General features: G+C 37.2%; 1 protein-coding gene and 1 long non-coding RNA gene across 19 annotated transcripts in view; one reads left to right on the top strand and one right to left on the bottom strand.

Moving 5' to 3' along the window:
- The window catches only part of SYNE1 (spectrin repeat containing nuclear envelope protein 1), a 470,951-nt gene that overhangs the window by 140,972 nt on the left and 305,845 nt on the right, over nt 1-24,134 (top strand). For 17 of the 18 annotated variants that reach the window (XM_078447468.2, XM_078447476.2, XM_078447472.2 and 14 more), the window contains 6 exons: nt 2,607-2,714; nt 6,133-6,270; nt 8,175-8,339; nt 17,534-17,646; nt 18,202-18,370; nt 23,568-23,664. In XM_078447468.2, the coding sequence (XP_078303594.2) occupies nt 2,607-2,714; nt 6,133-6,270; nt 8,175-8,339; nt 17,534-17,646; nt 18,202-18,370; nt 23,568-23,664 (790 nt within the window). Of the gene's footprint in view, nt 1-2,606; nt 2,715-6,132; nt 6,271-8,174; nt 8,340-17,276; nt 17,431-17,533; nt 17,647-18,201; nt 18,371-23,567; nt 23,665-24,134 lie in introns of those variants that run through there. The other variant, XM_078447482.2, reaches the window with a different exon arrangement.
- Nucleotides 4,974-23,776, bottom strand: LOC144616440 (uncharacterized). Its single transcript, XR_013555821.2, has 3 exons — nt 23,616-23,776; nt 18,269-18,386; nt 4,974-5,090 (listed from the first exon to the last, which is right to left on the bottom strand). It is a non-coding gene; the product is annotated as an uncharacterized LOC144616440 (long non-coding RNA).

The following is a 24,134-nucleotide window of genomic DNA, read 5'->3' as shown; positions in this document are numbered from 1 at the left end:
TTCTGCTCAGTATGTGGCCACATAGTTTAGTAAAGTTCATGACACATGGTAGTGCTCAGGACTACTTGTGGGATTAATGACTGTGAGGTCTGTCCCAATTCTAAGTTATCCTATTTGTTTTCCATTTTTCTTATATTCCATCTAGGGCTGAGGTTAAAGATCTATCAATAAAATATAATGATGCCAACATTCAAATAACAAATTAAAAGTAACTAATTGTATATCAAATGTTAAAGTAATTTCTATTTCATGCCCCATGAATTGTGAGTTGATGTACATTAAACATACTGCAGAACATATAAGAGTGCCTGCGTGTATATTTGAGTGAAAAAGAGAGAAAGAGAAAGTGAAGGAAAGAGAAACAGTCATGAGAATGCTGGCATGAGTTCCAGGCAGGAATGTTGCCTGGAATTTAGGTGGTCTTCTCTAGACAAATAGACCTCCATGTCTTTGAATGCTGGTAAGGTTACCAGTCGAAGAAAAGCCGCTAGACTAAATGAGCTCTGGAAATCTAAATATTGTTTGTATTTCAGTTTCCTCTTAAGAGGAGAATGTTGAGTGTGTAAATAGCTCCATCCTTCTTACCTTATTGCAATTTGCTTAACACTGGCCCACCAGTAGAAAAGTCATTTACTAGATGAACCCTAATGAAGTTAACTTAACATAATCCTTTCTCTAAGGTGACTGTGAAAAAATTTCAGTTGGTGAGAAACAGGTCATTGGAGGCTCACAGTGAGAGGTCCATGTCATTTCGATGATCCCCCTCGTAGCGGTCACGTTGGCCTCTGGTATCTTGGAGGTAGACCAAGAGCATTTTGTTCTTCTGAGCTCATAAGAATATGCCATTTGTGCTTTTATGGGTGTGATAGTCAACCAGTCACCTGGTAATAAACCATGCGTTTTGGTCATGTTTATCTGTTCATTCAAAAGAGCCGTCTTGGGAAGAACTAAAACTTTAGAGCTTTGGGCTCCTGTTCATTTCTTTCTCTACTGACCTATATTACCAATCATTTATTCTACCATTGTATATTGAGTGAGACTGAGGGCTAGACACGATGTTAGGCTAGAGAAAAATAAGATAAATAAGGGGTTCGTACCATGGATGGAGGGGAAGAGACAAGTGGACGATAAAAAAATAGTGTTTTTCTAGTGAATATTTGAGCTCAGGTTGTTACAGGATCAGAGAAGTATTCTCAAAATGTGGTCACTAGACCAGCAACATTAGATTCACCTGGAAATTTCTTAGAAACGCAGATTCTCAGCCTCCACCCCAGACATACCAAGCCAAGGAAGACCGAGGGTGGTGCCCAGCAATCTATTTTCAGAAGCCCTGCAGGTGATTGTCACGCATGCTGATGTGTGAGAACCGCTGGCACAGAAGAGGGATCCAACAAGACTTCTGGGTCAGAAAAATCTTTCTAGAGAGGTTGTGTCTGAGCTGAGCTCTGAGGAAGGCATTATTCAGAGCAAAATGTTTCAGGCAGGACAGGATTGCTTTTCAAGACTGGAAAGCGAGAGAAGGTGTGGGTCATGACAGCAGTGTGTGCCAATCTCTGTGCTGCGTGTGCTGCACAGGTTTTCTTGAATTCTCCCCCAAACTGGGGAAGCGGTGTGTGATATCTACTCAGATGATGGCACAGCGCTAGAGAGGATTTAAAAAACATTGTGTCCAAAGTCACAGAGTTGGCACATGTCAGAACCAGAATTCGCAACCAGGTTGACCTGCCTCCATGGCCAACACTCTGTCTACTTTGCCACTTCACCTGTCATCAGCCATTTCATCTGTGTCACAGGGCTGTGACCAAGTGAGCTCCTGTAGTTGGAAGCTATTTGTAAGTGTCAAGAACCATGTTAAATATGTTTTTGATTAATTTGGCATTCTTACCAGCTAAGAAGTCTTGATGAAAAATTAGGATATTTTCACTAAATCAATAATAGGATGGCTTGCTATTATTTGTGGAAAAAATTATATAAGATCTCTATTTTTTTTTCATTTTTGGGATGTGAGTGGTAGCCTCGATACATTCATTCAGCAAATATTTTGGTAAATATTTATAGGTGCTGTGTTGCCAGGGTCTAGTAATACCATATTGAACAAAATAAATATTTTCTGACATCATGAAGCTTATGTTATAATCCTGAATAGCATTTTTAAATAATACTAGTCCACAATGTTACTGTGGCTGTCATTCCTTGGATTCAGCCAAAATTAGTCTCATCCGGAATAGTCTTCTGGGCTATGAATGACCTTGAATTAAGAGCACCCCCAGGCCTATGTGTTCAGTCCTCTCCAGCCATTGCTCTTCCTGAGTATTTTTGTACTTAGGGCATTTCCTCTTGAGCACATTCTCTTAATTAAATTAGTGTTTCTTGAGAAAGTAATGGAGGTAGATAATTTCAATATTCAGCAAGATAATTAAGCTATTTTTTCTAGATTTAACTTTTGCCTCTTATTTCCCAAAATAAGTGAGGGAGAGGAGAGAGAAAAACTTTCAGAGACAATTGGAACTTACTAAATATTTGGGGCATTTTAGAATCAGCCAGGTATTAATCAGCAATTAAATAAATGTACAGTTGATGATAACGTAATGTCTGCTGGTTTCTAGAGAGAAGACGGGCTAATTTTGAAGGAAACAAAAGTCTGGATAGAACAATTTGAAAGAGATTTGACAAGGGCACAGATGACGGAATCAAATTTACAGGATAAATATCAGGTAATGTATGAAGAAGTGATTTCAGTTTCTTAAAAGCTTTTTAATCCATGTTCAGTCTTTCTAATGATATTAGTGAGAAAAAAATCTTTAAAGAAATAATATGTATTATCTTAAGTTTGCATGCAATTGTAATAATTGTCTGTTAAGCATCTAACTTTGGCTCAGGTCATGATTTTATAGCTCGTGGATTCAAGCCCTCCATCAGGCTCTGTGCTGACAGTTTAGGGCCTGGAGCCTGCTTTGGATTCTGTGTCTCCCTCTCTCTCTGCCCCTCCCCCACTCACACTCTGTCTCTCTCTCTCTCTCTCTCTCTCTCGAAAATAAATAAAAAATAATAATAATTGTATTTCTGGGTAAATAAGTAGTTTTAAAAAATATAATACATTTATATATTTTAATATGATTGCCCTTGTAGAAATAATTAGCACCTCCGTCACATTGCATAAGTATTTCTTTTTTGTGGTTGGGATAGCTACATTCCAGTCTCTTAGCAAGTCTGATGACTATAATACAATATTGTTGTCTATATCCACTATACTGTGCTTTTAGATCTCTAGGATTTATTTACTACTCATCGGAAGTTTGTGTACTTAAATAGTATCTGTCCTATCCCCCACCTTCACCCCCCATCCCTTGGAAACCACCATTTTAATTTGTCTTTATGAGTTTGGCTTTTTGAAATACCACATGGAGGTAATATTTTATATTATTTCTCTTTTTCTGTCTGCCTTATCTCACTTAGCGTAATGTGTTGTCACAAATAGGAGGATGTCCTTTCTATGATATTTAGAAATATAGACATCTCTCCCTCTCTCCCTCCCTCTCCCCCCATATCTCTATCTCTATCTCTATCTCTATCTCTATCTCTATCTCTACCTATACCTATATCTATCTTTATCTATATCTTTATATCTTTATCTATATCTATATATCTATATATCTATCTTTATATCTTTATCTATATCTTTATATCTATATCTATATCTATATCTATATCTATATCTATATCTATACCTATGTCTATGTCTATATCTATATCTATCTCTGTCTTTCTCTGTCTCTCTCTCTCTCTATGTATATATCTCATATCTTCTTTATCATTCATCCATGAATGGGCACTCAGGTTGCTTCCATATCTTGGCTATTGTGAATAATACTGCAATAAACATGGCAGTGCAGATACCTCTTCAGTATCCTGTTTTCGTTTTTTGGGTGTATCCCGGAGGTGGCGTTAGTAGGTCTAGGTTGTGTGTGTCCACCCTCCCTGTATGTAGAGCTCCGAGGAGGCTTCATGGCTTAGAACTCAGAGTCTTAGAGATGACCCAAAACACAAACATCTAGTTGTTGTTTTTCTACAACTCATGATCTGGCAGATGTCACATAACAAAAAATCCCACCAAAAAATGAATTCAGTGCCGCATTGAAAACTACTATAGAATAAGCCGAATTTAATAAAGGCTTGCAACATGAATATTTGGAGCGAGCCCATTAATGGGATCAGTTTCTATTGTGACCTGCCTGGTTCGACACTGTTGTACTCACACTGAGTCCAGGGCTGTTGCTGCTGCTGTTATTCTGCCCACCCCCCATCTCCTTATACTGCCAGTACTTGGATTTCGGCTTCCAATTTTCACTGTTAAGACACAGAGTCTTACAACCGGTTTTCCCCACTAAATTGTAATTCACTGTATGCGGCATGAACATTTTCCTATTTAAAACAGCATCGCATTTTAGTGGCCAAACTATAATATATCCTAGTCTATATTTCAGTTGGTTTTGCTACATAAAAAGGGGCAATGATATGAGACTCAACATGGCAGATGATAAAAGATACAGCCATTGGCATTAGTGTGTGATTTTATATAACACATAAATTCTTCCTGACTTTAGGTAGATAATTGCGTCGATATTATATTATTTGAACATAGCAAAGCAGTATGTATGTGTTTATATGTATGTACATTTTTTGCTTTGAAAGCTAGTGTAATCTTTTTTGCCCAAAAATACAATTTTCTGGATGAGTCTCATTAAAAAATGATGAAACCTGTAAAGTGAGAATAGAAATACAACAACAGAGTAAATCTACTTATTAGACTAGTGTGTGTTTTAGCTTAGGCATAAATTATAAAAAATCAATTCCAAATTATGAAGTTACCTGTTGTACAGATGTTATTTTATAAAAGGAAAACAAAAGATTAGAAAAGCACAAAATAGAAACACTCCCTTCAGACCAAAGATGAAGGGCTGTTTCTTAAAAAAGGGTTAGAGAGCTTGTGAAATCTGAATATAGGGGACATTTTCGTCTGTGTGTTTCTTACATAATCAGCATTTTCTGTTTCTACTTACCATAACAGTGTATTTTCCATTTTTTTCATTCTGTGGAATAAAATTGAAATTCTGTTAAGTAAAATTAAAGATCAGTTTTATGTTTTGGTATTTTTAAATTACGTGAAGTTGGAGGAAACGGAAGATAAAAGTTGTGGTAAAATAGTTACTCACCGTCTCCCCCTAGTGTTCTTCATGTGAACTTACATGTTTGTTTACTCGGATTCTTTCAGATGTGTTACCTGCTAGATTCTATAGGGCCATTCTTACGTTCTTTAACATAATTACACATTTTAGTGGCATGTTCAATTCATATTTGGACATGGAATTTTATTCCAGGATGTGTTATTTTAATGTAAAATGCGGAACTTTTATTAAAATCACTACTTTTTTAGATTAGCATTTGACTGATGGTTAAATCTACATATTACAAATTTATGTTATACACACTACGATAAAAGAAATGACACGATAATTAATATTTTAATGCCATAAAGTTAAAGCAAAATATTATTATATAAATGAGGTCCCCTATGTAAAACTCTTTAGATAGCCTTACTTAAACACAAATTTAGATATCTTCAAATTAGTAGTACTTTGATGTATATAATTTGTATCTCTAAGTTATTTGGTTTATTATTTAACTGTTATTTACTTTGAAGTAGAGCAACTATTTTGATTATTAACATAGGTTTATATTCCTGTTTTCTACGATTTCTTGATGAGCATGGGCTTGTACATAGATTATTTAACTAGAAATGAGAAATCTTAGGTTTTACTCCTGCCTCCACTACTTGTTCTTGCCAAGTTACCTCTGGGCTTCCTATGGTAATAATAATAGGGCATGTCGATGTTGTAGGGTGATGGAGAAAGCCAGACGAGATGATGTGCAAAGAGCAGTTAGCCTGGGGCCAGGCTCATCATCAGGGCTTCATGAATGGCAGTGCTATCAGTATCACGACTTGTCATCATTATCAACAACGTATATTGAGTGTTATCCAAATATGAAGGATTGTTATTTAGGAAATGTGGTTTCCTTTGCTTTTGCTGTTTTTGACTCGTGTCCATGTCGTTTCTGTTTTTCCTCTTCTAGTCATTTAAGCACTTCAGAGTTCAATATGAAATAAAAAGGAAACAGATCGAACATTTAATACAACCAATACATAGAGACGGTAAATTGTCACTTGACCAAGCATTGGTAAAGCAGTCCTGGGATAGAGTGTCCTCCAGGGTAAGTTCTCTCGTGATTAATTTTACTAAGGCTTATGTAATTTAGTCAAGAACATTTTCCATCATGTTTTCTAAACAGTGATATGTCATCTGGTCCTACTGCCTCTAGCTGAGGAGGGAAAGACTTAGCCATGGGAGTTTTCCTTTAAGTTAGTGGAAGTACTGAACTTGGTTGAACAACTCTTCTGCTTTGTCTGCCCTACACGTAGTTTCTTTTTTCTGTTTTTATTTTTTGTAAGATTTAAAAAAATTTTTTTATTTATTTTTGACAGAGAGAGAGAGACAGAGCATGAGTGGGGGAGGGACAGAGAGAGAGGGAGACACAGAATCCGAAACAGGATCCAGGCTCCGAGCTGTCAGCCCAGAGCGTGATGCGGGGCTCGAACTCACAAACTGTGAGATCATGACCTGAGCCGAAGTCGGATGCTCAGCCGACTGAGCCACCCAGGCGCCCCAAACACGTAGTTTCACGTAGTAGATGATGGCTTGAAATCCTGCAAGACCACCTGGGTTACTGCTCACTTTACACAACTAAATTCTGGGTTGTTTAGAAAAGGTGACTCTCCCAAGAATGGAGCCTCAATAACTTCTCTAAAGTCTATAGCTAGGTTTCATCAATAGTTAGTAATCTTTGTATGTGGACATTTAGTTTTACATGCTTTAATTTAAGCAAATCTTCTTCTTTTTTTAAAAATTTTTTTTTAACGTTTATTTATTTTTGAGACAGAGAGAGACAGAGCATGAACAGGGGAGGGGCAGAGAGAGAGGGAGACACAGAATCTGAAACAGGCTCCAGGCTCTGAGCTGTCAGCACAGAGCCCGACGTGGGGCTCGAACTCACGGACCCGTGAGATCATGACCTGAGCCGAAGTCAGACGCTTAACCGACCGAGCCACCCAGGTGCCCCTAATTTAAGCAAATCTTCTAATCTGGTCTTTCATGAACCTGAAGAAAAACTGCTCAGTAAATTTCATGTTAATATTTTGCAAACTTAAAGACCAAGATTTCAACCTTGGTCACTGAAACTTCTATCACTATTGAGAATATTTGTCTTGAACTTCTATTTACTTCATTTTTACAATCTAATCTTTTCCCCACAAACTCTACCAGAGAATAGGTTAGTTCCCAAGCACCTCAGCCTATCCCATCTGGTATTCCAGTAAGTTAGGAAACAGTGCTTAAGACTGGATAAAGTGGAAGGGCACCTGGGTGGCTCAGTCAGCTGAGCGTCTGACTTTGGCTCAGGTCATGATCTCATAGTTCGTGAGATCGAACACCACATTGGGCTCGGTGCTGACAGCCTGTCGGCACAGAGCCTGCTGTGGATCCTCTGTCCCCTCCTCTTCTTGCACTCTCCTCCCCACCCCCCCACCCCCCAAAAGAATTGGATAAAGGGGAAGAAATGAAGAAATGGCTAGGGAGCTGTAGTTTCATAGAAAGAATCCTGAATGTTCCTTTCCCCCCAGAGATATCTAGATGACCCTGATTTTTCTGCACCTGTTCCCCTGTGTGAGATTTTAAAGGATACACAACAGTGTACCCAGTGTATAACAACCACGTCCTGGAGCACGTCAGCAAACCCAGTCCTTTCCCTTTCAGCAAAAGCCAAACGGAAAAATCAGTGGGGGCTTTGTGCTACTCCTATAGGTAGAAAACTGTTTAAGCTCCCAATAATACCCTTCCGTGTCTAAGGTGTATTTTGTTTCCTTAAAATTTGCTTGTAACTCTAATTTCCTCCTCATTCTCAAAGTACCGCTTTCAGAACACAGGTATTTTCTTACTTGATAGTTATTAAAGTAACACAAGATGATTAAGTTAAATCCTTATGGGGGCTTTAAAAGTCATTTGAGGGAATTTAAGGAATTGTCCTCTGAGAGACATTGTTTTTCCACTTTTGTATTTCAGCTCTTTGACTGGCATATACAGCTTGATAAATCTCTCCCTGCACCTCTGGGCACCATAGGTGCCTGGTTATACAGAGCGGAGGTGGCCCTGAGAGAGGAAATAACCATTCAGCAGGTGCATGAGGAAACGGCCAACACAATACAACGGAAACGCGAGCAACACAAGGTAAGAGTTCTGGTGGGGAGACCTTCCTGCACAGCAGTCCTAGTGTTGTCTGAAGACTTGGCTGTTTAGAGCTTCCACTGACGCGCGTCTCCCAAGTGTCCATTCACATAGGTACTGAGATGTCGCACTTCCGTCTTCCTTGCTTGCTAACGACATTTCCAGTAGATTTATTTTCTGAAGAATTTTCTGGGCGGTTATCTTTGTTATTGCCGTTGCTATATGTTATTTTTTGAAAGGTAAGCCCACAGACACATTTATGTAATGTGGTTGGCCGTTGGTTCTAGACCTCATTCCTGTCTCCGTTCTCAAAGGAAGGCAAGCCAAGTTACCACGTTTTTATGTCCTTTGCTATGAGGGGGCAGGGGGTCAAGGGAGAGTGGGGATTTTAGGAAGTGGTGGGATTAGGCGTTGATGACTTTTATTTGCGACTTTTTTAGTGTACTGCAGAGTCAGCTGTGCTTAGTATAAATTCTGACATATTCCTCTTTGGGTTTTGTGGGACCTAACTAAAAATGCTGTATTTCACTAACATCATATTAACTCAGTCCTGTGTTTCGTGCAATTGAGTTTGTGTACCTCATTTACTGTCATCATAGGGATTACTGTATATGTGGAAACCAGACAAGGGGAGGTGACCAAATATGGGCAATCTGTGGCTCACGTATATTTTCTGCCAAGATAGGAATATTTTTTTACTGCTTCAAGGAAATAGACTGTTCTATGTTCTAAACTAGACTGTAAGGCAAATTCATGACAGATTTGGTTTCAGGCCCCTCTGGGACCTTATCTTTGAAACTAGAAATGTAGAGGTACAGAGGTGCCATGGAGTTTCAGCTCCTGGCCCTCTCGGCTCGACTCACTCACCCCAGATCCGGCCACCAAACAAGATGGACGCAACAAGATTTTGTGTTCCTGCACGATCGGTCAGGGTCCTTTCTGCGTTTATTCTTGGCCCTTCTTCCGTTGTAATCAGTATCTCCAGATGCTTTAAGTTTTGCTGTTGATCTCTTAGCCTCTCCCCTTCTCACCACCGCCACCATACACAAAACACACAGAAAACTCCTTAGAATCTGCTTCTCTGGTAAGCATGACTTTGGCGTCTGCTCCATCGCTGGAGATACACGCACATAAAATCCAGGCCTGCTAGTCTATACTGTCTCTGAAGATAGAGGATAAGAGATCAAGTCCCAAGATTTTTCTCTGGGTTAAGTCTTCTTAGAAGCAGAAAAACCTGGGCTATGTCCTTGTTAAGATTCCCAGTATATTAAAAATAGGGGGAAATGCTGAGACAGGATTACACAACAATACCGCTTCAACAGATTAGCAATTCGTTGTAACTACCACCTAATGCGTCATGTAACAGTTGAAATAATGTGTAACTGAGGTGACTGATTCATACAAAAGAAGCTACCTTAGGGTTTAAAATCAGATGTAGAATGGGTATGGATTGTGGGTTGGATGTGCTAATTCTGTGAGTACATGCCGAGGGCCTACTGTGTGCCAGTTTTATGTACAAGGTGCCTCCAATCTAGAAGTTTGAGACACAGCATGTGTTTGTTGTTTGCATAATATACTTAGGTCTGATTTAAATGCTCCACCACAGAGAAAATGTCCAAGCATATTGGCTGTGCTATTTACCAGTTGATAAGATTTAGCGGACATGTTAATTCACTGCACACTCTAGGCTGCAGCAACACCTGCTGAACGTTGAGTTTTAAGTTGGATGCACACACGCTGTCCATGTGTCTCAGTGATTATATGAACTGAGGCCCCTCATGACTCTCCTGGCTCCTTTGAGAGATAGAGACCCTGTGCCAACCATCAACTGTGCAGCTGGAACCACCTTTTTTTACCAGAGTGTAACGAACAACCATAAATGCCAAAATGAAATGGAGTAGGGAAAGGGAAGGGGAAAGAGCTGGAGAAGATGCTTATCTGAGACTAAAAATCAGAAAGGACTGAAGAGAAGGTCAGGGAATGCAATGAAGAGACAACAGGAAGCAAGCAGAGGCAAGTAAGGGCTAGGACTAGGTCAAGGCAAATCTCCAGAATGATCTGTTTACTGAGGTAGGGACTTTTACTAGGTCTGGGCACAGGTACTGAGAGTAGTAGAGTCATAAAACAATGTCATTGTTAATTATAAAATCAATTCTCATTTATTTAAGATATATTTATTAGGTACCTATAATAAGATAAGCTTTGATGATGTAAGCAGTTTGAATCATTGTTGAGATAACTAAAATTCTAGTCTTCTTCAATAGAAGAATCAGCCCATCAACTTGGTATCACTACTTTGTGCTGGAATATTGGGCTGGCTTGGAAATGCAGTTCCCACTATATTAAGAATAGGGGGAAATCTTGAGACAGGGTTACACAAATAATGGAAAAAAGCACAATATAGGACTCATTAATACATAAGCAAGAATGTTTGAGAATATTGTCTACTTATCCCAGTCTAAAAGTAACTATGGATTTGCCATGAAAACTTAGATAGGCTATCAAGATCTCAAATTTTTGGTTTTCTGCATGGTTCACATCTTTAAAAAAAAAACATACCACATGACGATTGTCTGTTAATACATAATCAGTGTTTGAAAACGTGATTCAGATAATTTTTAATTTTTTTTGGCAAAGGGGTTATTTTACAAATGGTTCTACCAAAGTTTTTTTTTTTTTTTTAACTTAACTTACATGTAGGTAGGATCATATTATTCCGAAAAGCAAGATACACCTTTACTATCTTTTCTATTTTCCAGATACCTTAATGCGTAGTTATCTAGGAAGATGACAAAAATAGTCATAGTTAACTATAATTGAGTATTCAGCTATGTTTCTGTCTTAAGTACTTTATTTTGCTAAGCAGTTGACATGCAGGATGTGAGACTATTATTATTATCTTCACTTTGTCAATGAATAAACTTGAGGCAGACGGAGTTTAAGTGCTTTGCCCAAGGTCACATAGCTGGTAGTCCAGATTGTTTTAAACTCTAAACTTAACTATGCCCGCAAAACTATTGCATGTAATACATGTAGAGTATTTAAACTTACTAGTTATTTTTTTAGTAGTAGAGCCTTGGCAAAGTAAGGCTTTTCGTCTTAAAGAATTATGCAAATAGCCATCAAACTCTACCACCTACTACCCATCCGTGTTGCGGTTATCAATCCTACATAGGTCACTTCCCCTCGTTTTTTGAAGATTTAATTTCCTGCATGGCAATGCATGCCATAATTCTTAAAAACTTCAGTAACCCATAGATGATTCTGCCAAAAACCTGGCCTCTTAGTTTCTTGATCTCCTGTCTTTCAGTGATCCCATCCTTCCCTCTATGCCCCTGATGGGCATAAAGCATGGTCTAGAACTTGTCATCACCAGTAACTGAAACTCCTTCAATGTCTTCTTTAAGCATGTATCTCACTGTCCAATCAAACTTGCCCTGGCTCCAAAACGCACGGACTCCGTGCTCTTTAATCCTTTGATTTTACTGAGTCTCACCCTCTTCAAGGCATCCGTTCCTTTTGTACTCTATTTAAATTCAGTGCCGAATCCGCAAAGGTCACTCCTTTGTACATACGCTAATTGTCTTGACCAGGTTTCCTTCGTCCTGTTGTCCTGATTAAAACATAACCCCGATTGAAGCCAACTCTCTGCCTAGTCCCTGCCCACGCACATGCCGCTGAGTGTGCCTGCAGAAAAACACACCCCCAGGCACGATGACTAACCCAAGTGGGTCCTGACTGCTGCCTGGCACTCCAAAGGCATTTCCCGATTCCATTGCCTCTTTATTTCAGGGACAACTATTCCATACCTTGTCCCTTCAAATCTTCCACACCTCCTCCCATATCCTTACTCTCAGCTGGTGACACTGCTTCCTATTTCTCTGAGAAAATAGAAACAATCAAAAAAGAATTTCCGCCAGCTCCCACGACCACATCAACCCACCTACAAGCATCTGTGCCTGAATACCCAGTCTTCACTTCTGTTACTAGGGATGAACCATCTGTGCTCTGATCTAAGACCAGCCCCTCCACATGTGTAGTGTATGAGAGCCCATCCTCCCTGCTCTTCTCCAGTAAACAATTCCTCTAGTTCTTGCCTTTTTAGTTTTTTTTCTCTTTCTGCTGGATTTTTCCCACCGACATAAAGTATATGCTGTTAATCCTCTCCTCTTAGAGATTATTTAAAAAATAAATAAAATTTAAAAAATAAAAATTGTCTTTCTTCCTCCTACTCTTGCTTCCAGCTACTGTCCATTTTTCCTCCTTCCTTTTTCAGTGAAGCTCTTTGAAAGAGTTATCATGCTCATTTTGGTTTCAGAACTGTCTTTTCCAATTCTTTCTAGAACCCATTTGGATCAAGGTTTCTCTTGCCATGCTATTCATGTCAGGTTCATGAGAGTTCTCCTTATTCCTCGCTTAATGGTCACTTCTCAGTCCTCGTCCTACCTCACCTATTAAAAGGATTTCACATAGTTATTTCTGAATCCTTGAAACACTTTCTTCATTTGGTTTCCTCATTTTCTTTCTGCTCCTCTTGCTGTGCCTTTCTAATCTCTCCCGGTCTTTCCACAAATATTTATTGTGCGCTCTCTGTGTGCAAAGTGGTGTTCTAGGCATTTGTGATACACCCAGAAGAAAAACAGACCAAACCTACACTCATATAACTTGCCTTCTAATGGGGGGAGGCATATAAGAAATAATAAACATAAATAACTAATAAGTAAAATTTATCTTCAGTTAGAAAGTAAAAGGACAGAGAATATTAGGGGTGTTGCAATTTTAACGAGGGTTGTCAGTGAAACTTCACTGAAAAGATGATGTCAAACAGGCAAGCACATCCCCACCTCAACCCCTTTGCCCTTGCCATTGTCTTTTATGTTCTCTTTTCCTTGGCCTGAAACATCTTCCCACTGATCAGTCTCTCAGTATGTTCTTCCTTGTCTCCTTTTTTCCTTTACTGAAATGTCACCTATTAGTCAACACTTTCTTGGCCACCCCTTTGAAATCACAACTCCTTTTCCCTCTTCTCTATTTGATTTTTCTCTTTAGTATTTATCTGCATCTCAACTGCTCTTTTAATTCTGTATCTCAGTTAGTGCTTGGTTTTCTATACTGTAATGTGAACTCTGTAAGGGCAAGAATTATTGTTTGTTTTTTCACAGTTGTATTCCCAGCCCCTGAAAATGATTAGAAATATTCAGGCTTTCAGAATTTTAACTGGGTCAATAACACCAATTTATACTTACTGGGAAATTGTCCATTTGACGTTTTCAAAATTATTGCCATAAAATTATTCAAAATAGTTGAAGATATATTTTTTTGGTAATCTTTTCTGTGCCTGTAGTTAAGCTCCTATTTTTCCCCAATATTGTTTCTTTGTATCTTCCTTCTTTCCTTAATTGCACTTTTGACACTGTTGATTTTCTTTGTTGGAATCTAACCATCTTTTTTCATCAACTTTCTTACCCAAAGAATGATGACATCACTCTGTCTTGTGTGAGAAAAGCCTGGCTTAGTAACAGAGGGTAGAAGCCAGGGAACCAGTCGCAGTAATCCGGGTAGAGTGGCCTGAACCGGGATGGTAGTTCTAGAGATGACGAAAAATGGTCAGATTCTGAATATTTTTTTAATGTTTATTTATCTTTGAGAGAGACAGAGTGAGCAGGGGAGGGGCAGAAAGAGAGGTAGACAGAGGATCTGAAGCGGGCTCTGTGCCGACAGCAGAGAGACCTATGCGGGGCTCAAACTCACGAACCATGAGATGGTGCCCTGAGCCAGTGTTGGATGCTTAACCGACTAAACCACCCAGGTACCCCTGAATATTTTTAAGGCAGAGCAATTTGCAGCATTAGATATTTATTGTGAAGAAAGGAGAGTCATATTTGACACTATGATTTTTCAACTGAGCAATTGGAGAATGGAATTTCCATCAGTTGAGATGGAGAGACAGTGAAGCAGGTTTGGGGAAAAAGATCAACAGGTTAGTTTGGGGCATGCTAAGTATGAGATTTCTTCACATCCAGGTGGACATGTAGAGTAGGCAGTAAGAGATAAGAGACAGGAGCTCAAGACACAGGTAGAGGCTGGAGATAACTGTTCAGAATCATTGGCATATTGAAGGATGTTGAAAGCTTTGAGACTAAAGATATTAAATAAGGCAGTATAGACAGAAAAAAACTGTCAAGAACGGAGACCTAAGGGAATCTAATATCCAGAGATCAAAGAGTAGAAGATGAACCAGCAGAAGAGTATGAGAAAGAGCAAATGGTGAGGTGGGAGGGAATCCAGCTCCTGTGTTGTCTTAGAAGCTAAGGAAAGCAACGTATCAATGATAGGGCATTTTCAATAACATGGCTACAGCTATGCTTTTAAAATGCAAGTTTAGGGGCGCCTGGGTGGCGCAGTCGGTTAAGCGTCCGACTTCAGCCAGGTCACGATCTCGCGGTCCGTGAGTTTGAGCCCTGCGTCAGGCTCTGGGCTGATGGCTCGGAGCCTGGAGCCTGTTTCCGATTCTGTGTGTCCCTCTCTCTCTGCCCCTCCCCCGTTCAAGCTCTGTCTCTCTCTGTCCCAAAAATAAATTAAAAAAATAAATAAATAAATAAATAAATAAAATGCAAGTTTATTCATTTCACCCCTCTCAAAACTTCCCACTAGCTTCTGCCTACTTAAAATAAGCATTCCAAAATTCCTACAAAGGCCTGTGAGGTCCACAGATTCACAGCCCTTTTCCTCTCCTCCCTTCTCCCCTGCCCCCCACCCCTACTATGCTAGTACTTCTTTTGTTCCATCTCAGTGACTGAGAGAGGTGCACTGATTGCTCCCACAGCTGCATAGATTTGTCAGTTTCTCCCTATAGTCCCATCAGTTTTTACTCAATGCATTTTGAAGCTTTCTCTTAGGCATGTTCAGAATTAACACAGACACTAGTAAATTGGAAGTTTCATCCTTAAGCAATTAATGATATAATGATTTTTATTCTCAAATCTAGTTTGTCTGATCTTGTTACACTCATACCAGTTTTCTTTTGTTAGTATTTCAGGGTTCTGGCTCATTAGGATTCTGAGTTTTATTGTTACCACCTTATAGGAGTTCTAAGACTCAACTTCTGCAGTCATGGTATAGATTTTTGCCCCAAACAATCAGCTTTTCCCATTGGTTTTTGCTAGGTCTGTGATCCAGTTTGGGGTCATAATTTTTAAAATTAATTAATTATTTATTTTGAGAGAAAGAGGGAAAGAGAGAATCTCAGGCAAGCTCTATGTCCAGTGCAGAGTCCTATACAGGGCTTGATCTCACGACTGTGAGATCATGACCTGAGCCAATATCAATAGTCAGATGCTTAAGTGACTGAGCAACCCAGGCGCCTCAGTTTTGGGTCATATTTTAACAGGAGTGGGAGACCTAAGAGATTTTCCTTACTTCCTGCAAGTGCACCAGTGAATTAAAGTCACAGACTGTGCTCAGCATCTAGCTGGTTTTTAGTGAGATGGCTTTTCAGAGATCCCAGTGACGTCATGCCCACTATAGTTTCTTTATCATATTTTTAAAAATATTTTTGTTTGTTTTGATACCTTGTCATGATATTTTCAGTTAACTGGATACTGACTATAATAAGGAAGACTTCTTAGAAGGCAACTGGACATATGGGTATTCCAATATAGTCAGAGACCCCTACTTACACATTAACATATAGTCACATAGAATAAATCGGAGCTGGGCGTGGTGATGGGTCTAAATTTGCTCTGCACTCACTTGAGTGGGTCTCAGTGAAGATCATAAGCCATAGAAATGTGCCAGGAGGTTATAAAGGAGGAAAAGAGTGACTGAAATACTCATAGCCATTAGTTGCTCTAAGACAGTCTTCTGTCCCCTGTGATCAGCTCCTGCACAGAATGCCCTCCCTCTGGGCTTGAGAAACTTGTGACTATCTGAGCAGTTACCTACAATTCCAAGCAGATCAATATATTATAATAACAAAATTTACCAGGATAGAAATAGTTTTCCCTTGGATTTTTCTACAATGCAAAAGCTAATGTCCCTCAAATTAAAAGGCACAAACACATATGACCTTTATGTGAACAAATACATATGACTTTAACATTTTAATTTATATATGAGTGCCTTCATTTTTTCCCCCTTCCATCAAATGTCTCTCTTACTTGTGGCTTTATGCTTTTTATTGCTTCTATTTTGTCCAATTAATCCACAAAATCTTCATGTGGGTTAAACTAAATGCTAATTTTAATGTATTATCCTGATGGGCTAATGGGTCTTACTATTCATTGAGTGACAAACTGCTGTGTGTTTATTCTGTTATTGAGAAACAAACTAAACTCTAGAGAATATGGCATGAAGCATCTTTCATCTCTCTTTGCTTCTATATGAGAAATTGGCTAGGAATTGTGAAACACCTGTGAAGTCTTTATATGAATAAGCCTACCGACAATGAAAAACTCAGAAAACAAATAGAAATAAAATATTAAAATTTGTGTAGTTCTATACAGCCTATAAAGAATATTTATAAACATCACATTTGATCTTTCCAGTCTGATTTCTATAGGACATTCCCTGTGCTTGTTTGAAATCTTCTAACCATAAGAATATTTAATAATATCATGATATATGACTTACTTTAGATGGCAAGCAAATTTCACTTTATAATAGTCTGCATGTGTTAGAAGTAAAATAAAAATAGTGATATATATGTATATATATATATATATATATATATTTATATATAAAACCATTAAAGGGTTAAGCTAGTTGTGCTTAGTGTTAAGCTTCTAAAAACTAAGGGTTAAACTAGTCTTGCTTAGTTTTAAGCTTCTAAAAACCAGTTTATTCAAAATCAAGGAAAGAGAAAAATCCTAACACATCATTGTTTATAGCAGCAACTACATTTTCCTTTGGACCATGTGCCTTTAAAATGTCTGAATACATTGCTCTGCAACTGTCGTGTGTGTTTAAAAGATGCCATAATTATTAGATACAGCTCTAGCACAGGTCTTAGGGATAAGCACCAGGGCTCCTGTACAAGGTAAAAAGCCTATGAAAGGCACCAAGCCACATCTGGATGGAGCAGCACGATCAAATTGTTGAGTACATTGACTCATCGGTACAAGCTGAAAATTATGCTTCTTAGCCTCCTGTGAACATGTTTTCTCATTTTTTTATTTTTTTTTTAAATCGTGTCTTAGGATCTGCTTCAAAACACAGATGCCCACAAAAGAGCATTCCATGAAATCTACCGGACCAGATCTGTTAACGGGATCCCAGTACCACCTGATCAATTAGAGGACATGGCCGAGAGGTAAGAGAATGGCTGGTTTGAAATGAAGTGTCTTTTTTTAAAAACTCAGTGGATGTTTCTTCCATTTCTTTTCTTTTCAATGAATTGACTGTTGGTTTTTTTTAAACAGAGGTGCTTACATTTAGTACATAAAAATTGAGCTCCCATAACATATGCTAAGAATGCTAACATCCTAATATGTTATCATTTGCAGAGAGTAAACCTGAATATCCCCACAGCCTGGAAATCACAGAAATGGTTTCTTCAGAGGCTGTATTTTTATTCAGCACCGTGAGGAACATTATGTAATATTGCAAAAACAGCTTATAAAAGAAACAGATGAGAGTTGTCTTGGCAGGGGAAAGAACTAAATTAAATACTTCAATCAATCACGATTTGCCTTTAAATCCAGAGCTAGAAAAGGAATCAGAGCTCCTGATAGTGATTGATCAGCCAGAGTTTAGAAGACTTTGTGCTTGTATTATATTTAGCACTGACGTGTAACAGGTTAAATAAGCACTGCTCTGTTACTATTAGTTACTTACATTCTGTAAATTCTCGGTGTTTTATTTCTAGGTTTCATTTTGTTTCCTCCACATCAGAGCTACACTTAATGAAAATGGAATTTCTAGAATTAAAGTACCGTCTGCTCTCACTGCTGGTTCTTGCAGAGTCAAAGCTGAAATCTTGGATCATCAAGTATGGGAGGAGAGAGTCCGTGGAGCTCCTTCTGCAGAACTACATCGTAAGTCTCTCTGGTGCTTTGACAAAGAAATCAGAGGACACGTGGATTTAGGATTTAATACCTATCGGTTGCTTTGACGTTGTAGTTTTTATCTTGAATTTAAACATGAAGGTACCAGTATGTTAAATGGGTTTGATAGAAGTTAGTAAGCTTTTCATGGTAACCTGAAATATACACTTAATATTCTTTGGAAATACAGAAAGACTTAGCTTCATGAATCATACCGAACCATTGTGACTGGCTTTATTGCTTAAAAAAAAAAAAGAAGTTTTTGCATTGCATACCCATGACTTTGATTGTGAGCTCACTATTGAAACTGAATTAGAATACTTAAAGATCATCCTCACGTCTCTAAGAAAGAATCATTAGTAGTTCAGAAAATTCTGTTATCCAAAAGGGGACTGTCTAGTTTTTAGATTATTAGGTCCAGCACGTCTCTGAGTTTCATTGCTTCTTGTGTGCATTCAGGAAAAGTAAAATTCTGTCTGTGAATCTCTGTACCAATTTAATTTTTAAAGACTATCTTATATTTTGGGCTGTCAGTATAAATAATTCTATATTTACATGGAATAGTAGCCTTGCATTAATGAAGAAATTAGGTTGTTCTGTCAGTTTTCACTACATGTAATTAGAGAGTTATTTATTAAAGGTAATTTATTTCTGTTAGCTAAACATACCCCCTCCAAATTTATTAGCAATACAAACTTGTTTTCAAAGTTCATATTCATAAGGCATCTCAGTCCTGTACTTCACCACTTGTGTTTAATCACAAATTCTAACCTGACTAGTGAGCTTTGTAACTGGAATGATTGAATGTTGATTAAAACCATATCTTTGCTGAAGCATTCTAGAACCAGAATGTATTTTGCTATATTTTGATTATATTTTTAAAGTGATTACTGAACAAGATGCATTTGGAAAATAAATAGGTTTACAGTAAAATCTTCCTGTAGGTTTACTATAATTGTCTTGGAAACATTTGTCAAAAAATGTGAAATCTGTTATATGGTATGTTTCCCTTATTCATATTTAATTGTTATGGAAAGTCATGAAAAATCTTATTTTTTAATTTCAAGCAATTACGTTAGTCTTTTAAATATTAAATTACAGACATGCATTTATATTTTTGGATTTAGTCATGTCAAATGATACACTCTGAGCTCAGTAGGTAATTATGCAGATCTGTCTTTGTTCTAGCTATTTAAGGACAGCCAATCAGACTGAAATGCTTAATGGGGCTGTTCCACCAGGTTAATGTTCTAATACAATGATGTTAGTAATTCTCTTTGAACTTCTCAGATAAAAGATATGTAAGTAGAGAGTTGTTATAATGATACAACTTTCATAAATATTAATTAAAGAAAAACAGTACTTCTGTTTTCTCCATGAAGAGAAGTTCACTAAGCTGCTAGATTTAAACTGCTACACAACTTAAAATAATTGGCAAACTTGATCATTATGCTACACATGTGACATTTTTATGACCATTTCTGCATATTCTTATTCCGTAGTGAAAAATACCTATTTATGGCTAACCCGTCTTTTCTGAAAAGGGCCTTAAAGTATTTTTTTTGTTTACTAGTTTTAATAACTGGGATGTTGTGTGTTGTCCATGAGCCCAGTGTCCTCCATGTGTAATCTTCTAACCCAGTGACAACCCCAGTGGCATTTTCACATGGTTTCACTGAGGGAATCAAGCCTTTCAATGCTCAACCCACATGTTTTAGGTGGCAGAGTTGGTAAGAAGTAGAATCAGGATTTGAAGTCACATCTTCCCGAACCAAAAGCCATGCTTAAGTACTGAACTTTTTACTAATCTAACAAAATTGGCTGTGAAAAGTTTTTTTTTTTTTGAACTTAAAAGACCAAATAATTAACATGATCTCCTGTAGCTTAGTGAACTAAGGAGTATAGCTCATGTAAATATTAGTTCCATTTAATGTTAGCTTATATCTGACAATGTTTTACACTAATATACTATAGCCTGATAGTGAGAGTTGTTATTATTTATGTTATAGGCAGCATGGTATTGGGGCAGGGGGTGGTGAGGTAGGAGAGATTGTTACATGATATTAATAGATAAAATAATTCATGTTACTAAATGGATGTTACATGGGAATGTGTTGAATCATGGTTCAGCTACTTATTACCCATGTGACTTTATAAATAACTTAATTTCTAGGAGACTTAGTTTTTCCCAAATTTTTAGTAATAATAATAATAATAATAATAATAATAATAATAATAGGATAATAGGGGCCTTTGTAAGAAACAAAGATGGACACATATTGTTTTCCTTTCATCTCACACCCCTTAGAGCTTCTCTTATCCCTTTGGAATTTGTGAGAAAATAATTTTCTTTAGAACGGACCATCTCAAAGAGTGAAGACTTTCAAACAAAATAATAAAATCAAGTTCTTAAATCCAGTCCTTCCCTTGGTTTCTAAAAAAATTTATTGTAATGAGCCATATGCTGCTACATCATCTAATAACCAAAGTAATATGCAGGATGTAAAGGTTCCATAATTATCTCTTCCTTAGTTTGAATTCTCAATTCATCTTATTCATATGCAAAAAAATACATCATTTTTTAAAGGGTTAGAGAATCAAAAAATGTGCTTCCTACTTACCTCTTGTACTAGGTGCTCAGGTATGCAGCTGTTGTGAGCTAAAGAAATTCTTGGAAAATATTTCATGAATGCTTGTTAATTAAATCTAGGCCACATCCTATTCATAAGAGATTACCTACTGTAATATAAGTCAGGAGATAATTGTTTTGGTTTTTGCTGTCAGAATTGTTCTTGACATGGCCATGTTTGTTAACACATGCTTCAATTTTACTATGGAAGAAAGAAGGATCATTCTTTTTCATAAAAGAAGAACTCTTAGAATTGTGGCCTATATGAATGCAACATAAGTAATGTGAATTTTTTTTAGTATTTGTAATTATTTTATCAGTGTAAGTAGGTGATTCTGTTAAAACCTCTTCTCAAAGATGATTTTTAAAATATTAAATTACCTGGTTCAGCTCCATTCAAGTGAAATCAATAAGTGAAACTTACTTATTATCTCTACATTGATCTTCCACTAAGTAGAAGAGTAGAAGTTTAGTATCTTCCACTAATACTTTGAATTTAGTGGGATAAAGAGGTATCTTAATTTTCTTGAAGTGCTATCAACAATAACATGGCTTATGTGTTGAACTTGATATCCAAAAAGTAAGCCTTATTGTGAAAGAAATAAATTAATCCCATTATTATTTTAAGTATACTTTTGTGTTTACATCCTTCTGAGAGACTGTCCAGATAGCTCTTGGTGAAAAGGAGATTTAGCAGTCCTCCTACCAAAATGATATTAATAGATAAAATAATTCATGTTACTAAATGGATTTACTCTGTATTTGCTCTCGTGTTCATTCTTAATTAATTTGTAAACAACTCTAGCAAAGGCATATTTAATTAAGTCTTTCTGTCCAGACAGGTGCAATTTCCCATTCTTCTGACACTTAGAACAATTGTTTTTCCATTTAGCTTCTTGAAATTTGAGCCAAAAATAAATGGAGACTATTTTTTAAACATTGCCAAATATATTTATCTCTTCAGTGGTCTACAGTGTCTTACAAATTAGTTGTAACTTTCTTTTTTTGATCAAATTATGGTATGTTCATTTGGTTAAATTATGCTAAATTTAAGTTACAGTAAGTTACTCTTCCCCTAGTTGGAGAACAGGGAAGGTTAATGAAGTAGAACAAAAGGCTGAAAAATTAATTAGCCAGACAACTATTGTTTTACTTCATTCTCAGACAAAAATAATACAGCCTATTAAGTTACTGAAGTAAATATTCATCATGGAATCCTTCATTCCAAGTAACTCAGAGCTTTCTCTATTCACTCTATTCCTGAAGAATAATTAATACATAAATAAAACATTTTATAAGCATAAAATGCTATGCAATGTGTTAGGTATGTAATGCTTTTAAGTATTATCTTGCTATATGATAAACATTTACCAATGAAATTGAGGGATGTCTGTGAAATTTTTTATGAAGTTTTAGATCTGCACTCAAACATTTTGCATTTCCATATTAAGCATTCATCGGCATATTACACTGGACTTCAGCTGGTTTTTAAAGGCTAATTTGCATTTTATAATACACTAATCAAGTATTTTAGAGGATTCAAATCAGAGGAACTAGTTATACTTAAAAGAAATTAAAGAGCCTTTGGTTATATGTTGTTAACTATAATTGCATTATTTTTTGGCTTTATAATAGCAGGACCAATCTTTGAAACAGGAGCTATTTCATATTTCCTGGAGTTAACAATAACATTTACCTACGGATTTCTTGTGCGCTCTAAATTTTACAGTGTCAGTTTGTAAATTACTATTACTCTAGTAATAGTAACAGTAATAGTAATATGTAATATGTAAATTACATACAGGTATAGATACATCTTATCTGTAATTTAAAAAAAAATTAATGTTTACTTATTTTTGAGAGACAGAGCAGGAGGGAGGGCCAGAGAGAGAGAGAGACACAGAATCTGAAGCAGGCTCCAGGCTCTGAACTTGTCAGCACAGAGCCCAACACATGGCTTGAACTCACGAGCCATGAGATCTTGACCTGAGCCAAAGTTGGATGCTCAACCAACTGAGCCACCCAGGCACCCCAGTAATTTTTGTAATTGTAGATGAGATATGTGATTATTTAAAATTTTTCTCCTAGTAAACATTTTTGTACTTTCTGTTTTGAGGAAAGTGTGCACTGTGCCATTTATTTATAATCTAAGTTCCTCAGAGCCATCTTTCACTAGAATTAATGTTCAAAGAGCCACACAATCCCACAGCTAAAACACAGTTGGATACTAAAATGTTCTTCCAGATTTAGTGCTTTCTAAATGTTAGCCCCAGGTTGTCTGGAGAAACTTCAGTCTGTTCTAAAAACAAACCCTTGGGTGGAGAAGAAATAGAGTATTTTCTCAATAGTGCTGAGTTAGAATAAAAGTGTGGAATCCGTTTATATTCTCAGAATAATCAGGTTATTTTATGGCAGTTGATTTAATTTGATATATTTTTTTAAAAGGTTGAGGTTGGTAAATTTGGGCAAAATATCCATATATCTATCCTGAAGAAACTGACTTCAGTATTTCTACATATGCCTAGAATTTGCCATCTTCTAACCATTACCCCTTTCTAGTCTTTTATAGAAAATAGCAAGTTCTTTGAACAATATGAAGTGACATACCAGATCTTGAAACAGACAGCTGAGATGTACGTCAAAGCTGATGGTTCAGGTAAAAAACACTGACAGAATTTGTTGCCATGTTGAACGCAGTAGAATTTAGAACCTACAGGTTTCTGTGTGATCACATCATTTTTTGTTTTTTCCCCGAAGGATCTTTTTATGACCAGGCCATTGGCCTGGAGAACACATATTGGATTCACATATTGGATTCAGTCCCCTTGAGTTTGTGCAATGCCTGTCTAACCTATGTAATAATGGTGTGTGTGTGCGTGTGTGTGTGTGTGTGTGCGCGCACGTGTGGTCTTCTGAGAAGGGGCAAAATAAGTGTTCAGTGTCTAAACTGTGATTTTCTAACCTATTTGCAGTTCTGCGGATTAAGTGAAAAAAACAGTAACTTGAGTATCATTATCAAGTAAATGAAAACTTAAGTTACTGTGGATACACAAATTGTAACTAACATATGTTGGCTTCATTTTGTAAATATATCTGTCATATTGAATCGAAAATGAACTGTAGCAT

Source organism: Panthera onca, chromosome B2, assembly GCF_046562875.1.
Source record: "Panthera onca isolate mPanOnc1 chromosome B2, mPanOnc1 haplotype 2, whole genome shotgun sequence".
Lineage (NCBI taxonomy): Eukaryota > Metazoa > Chordata > Mammalia > Carnivora > Felidae > Panthera > Panthera onca.
Note: the sequence above shows the minus strand (reverse complement) of the source record. Positions and strands in the feature narration are given on the sequence as shown.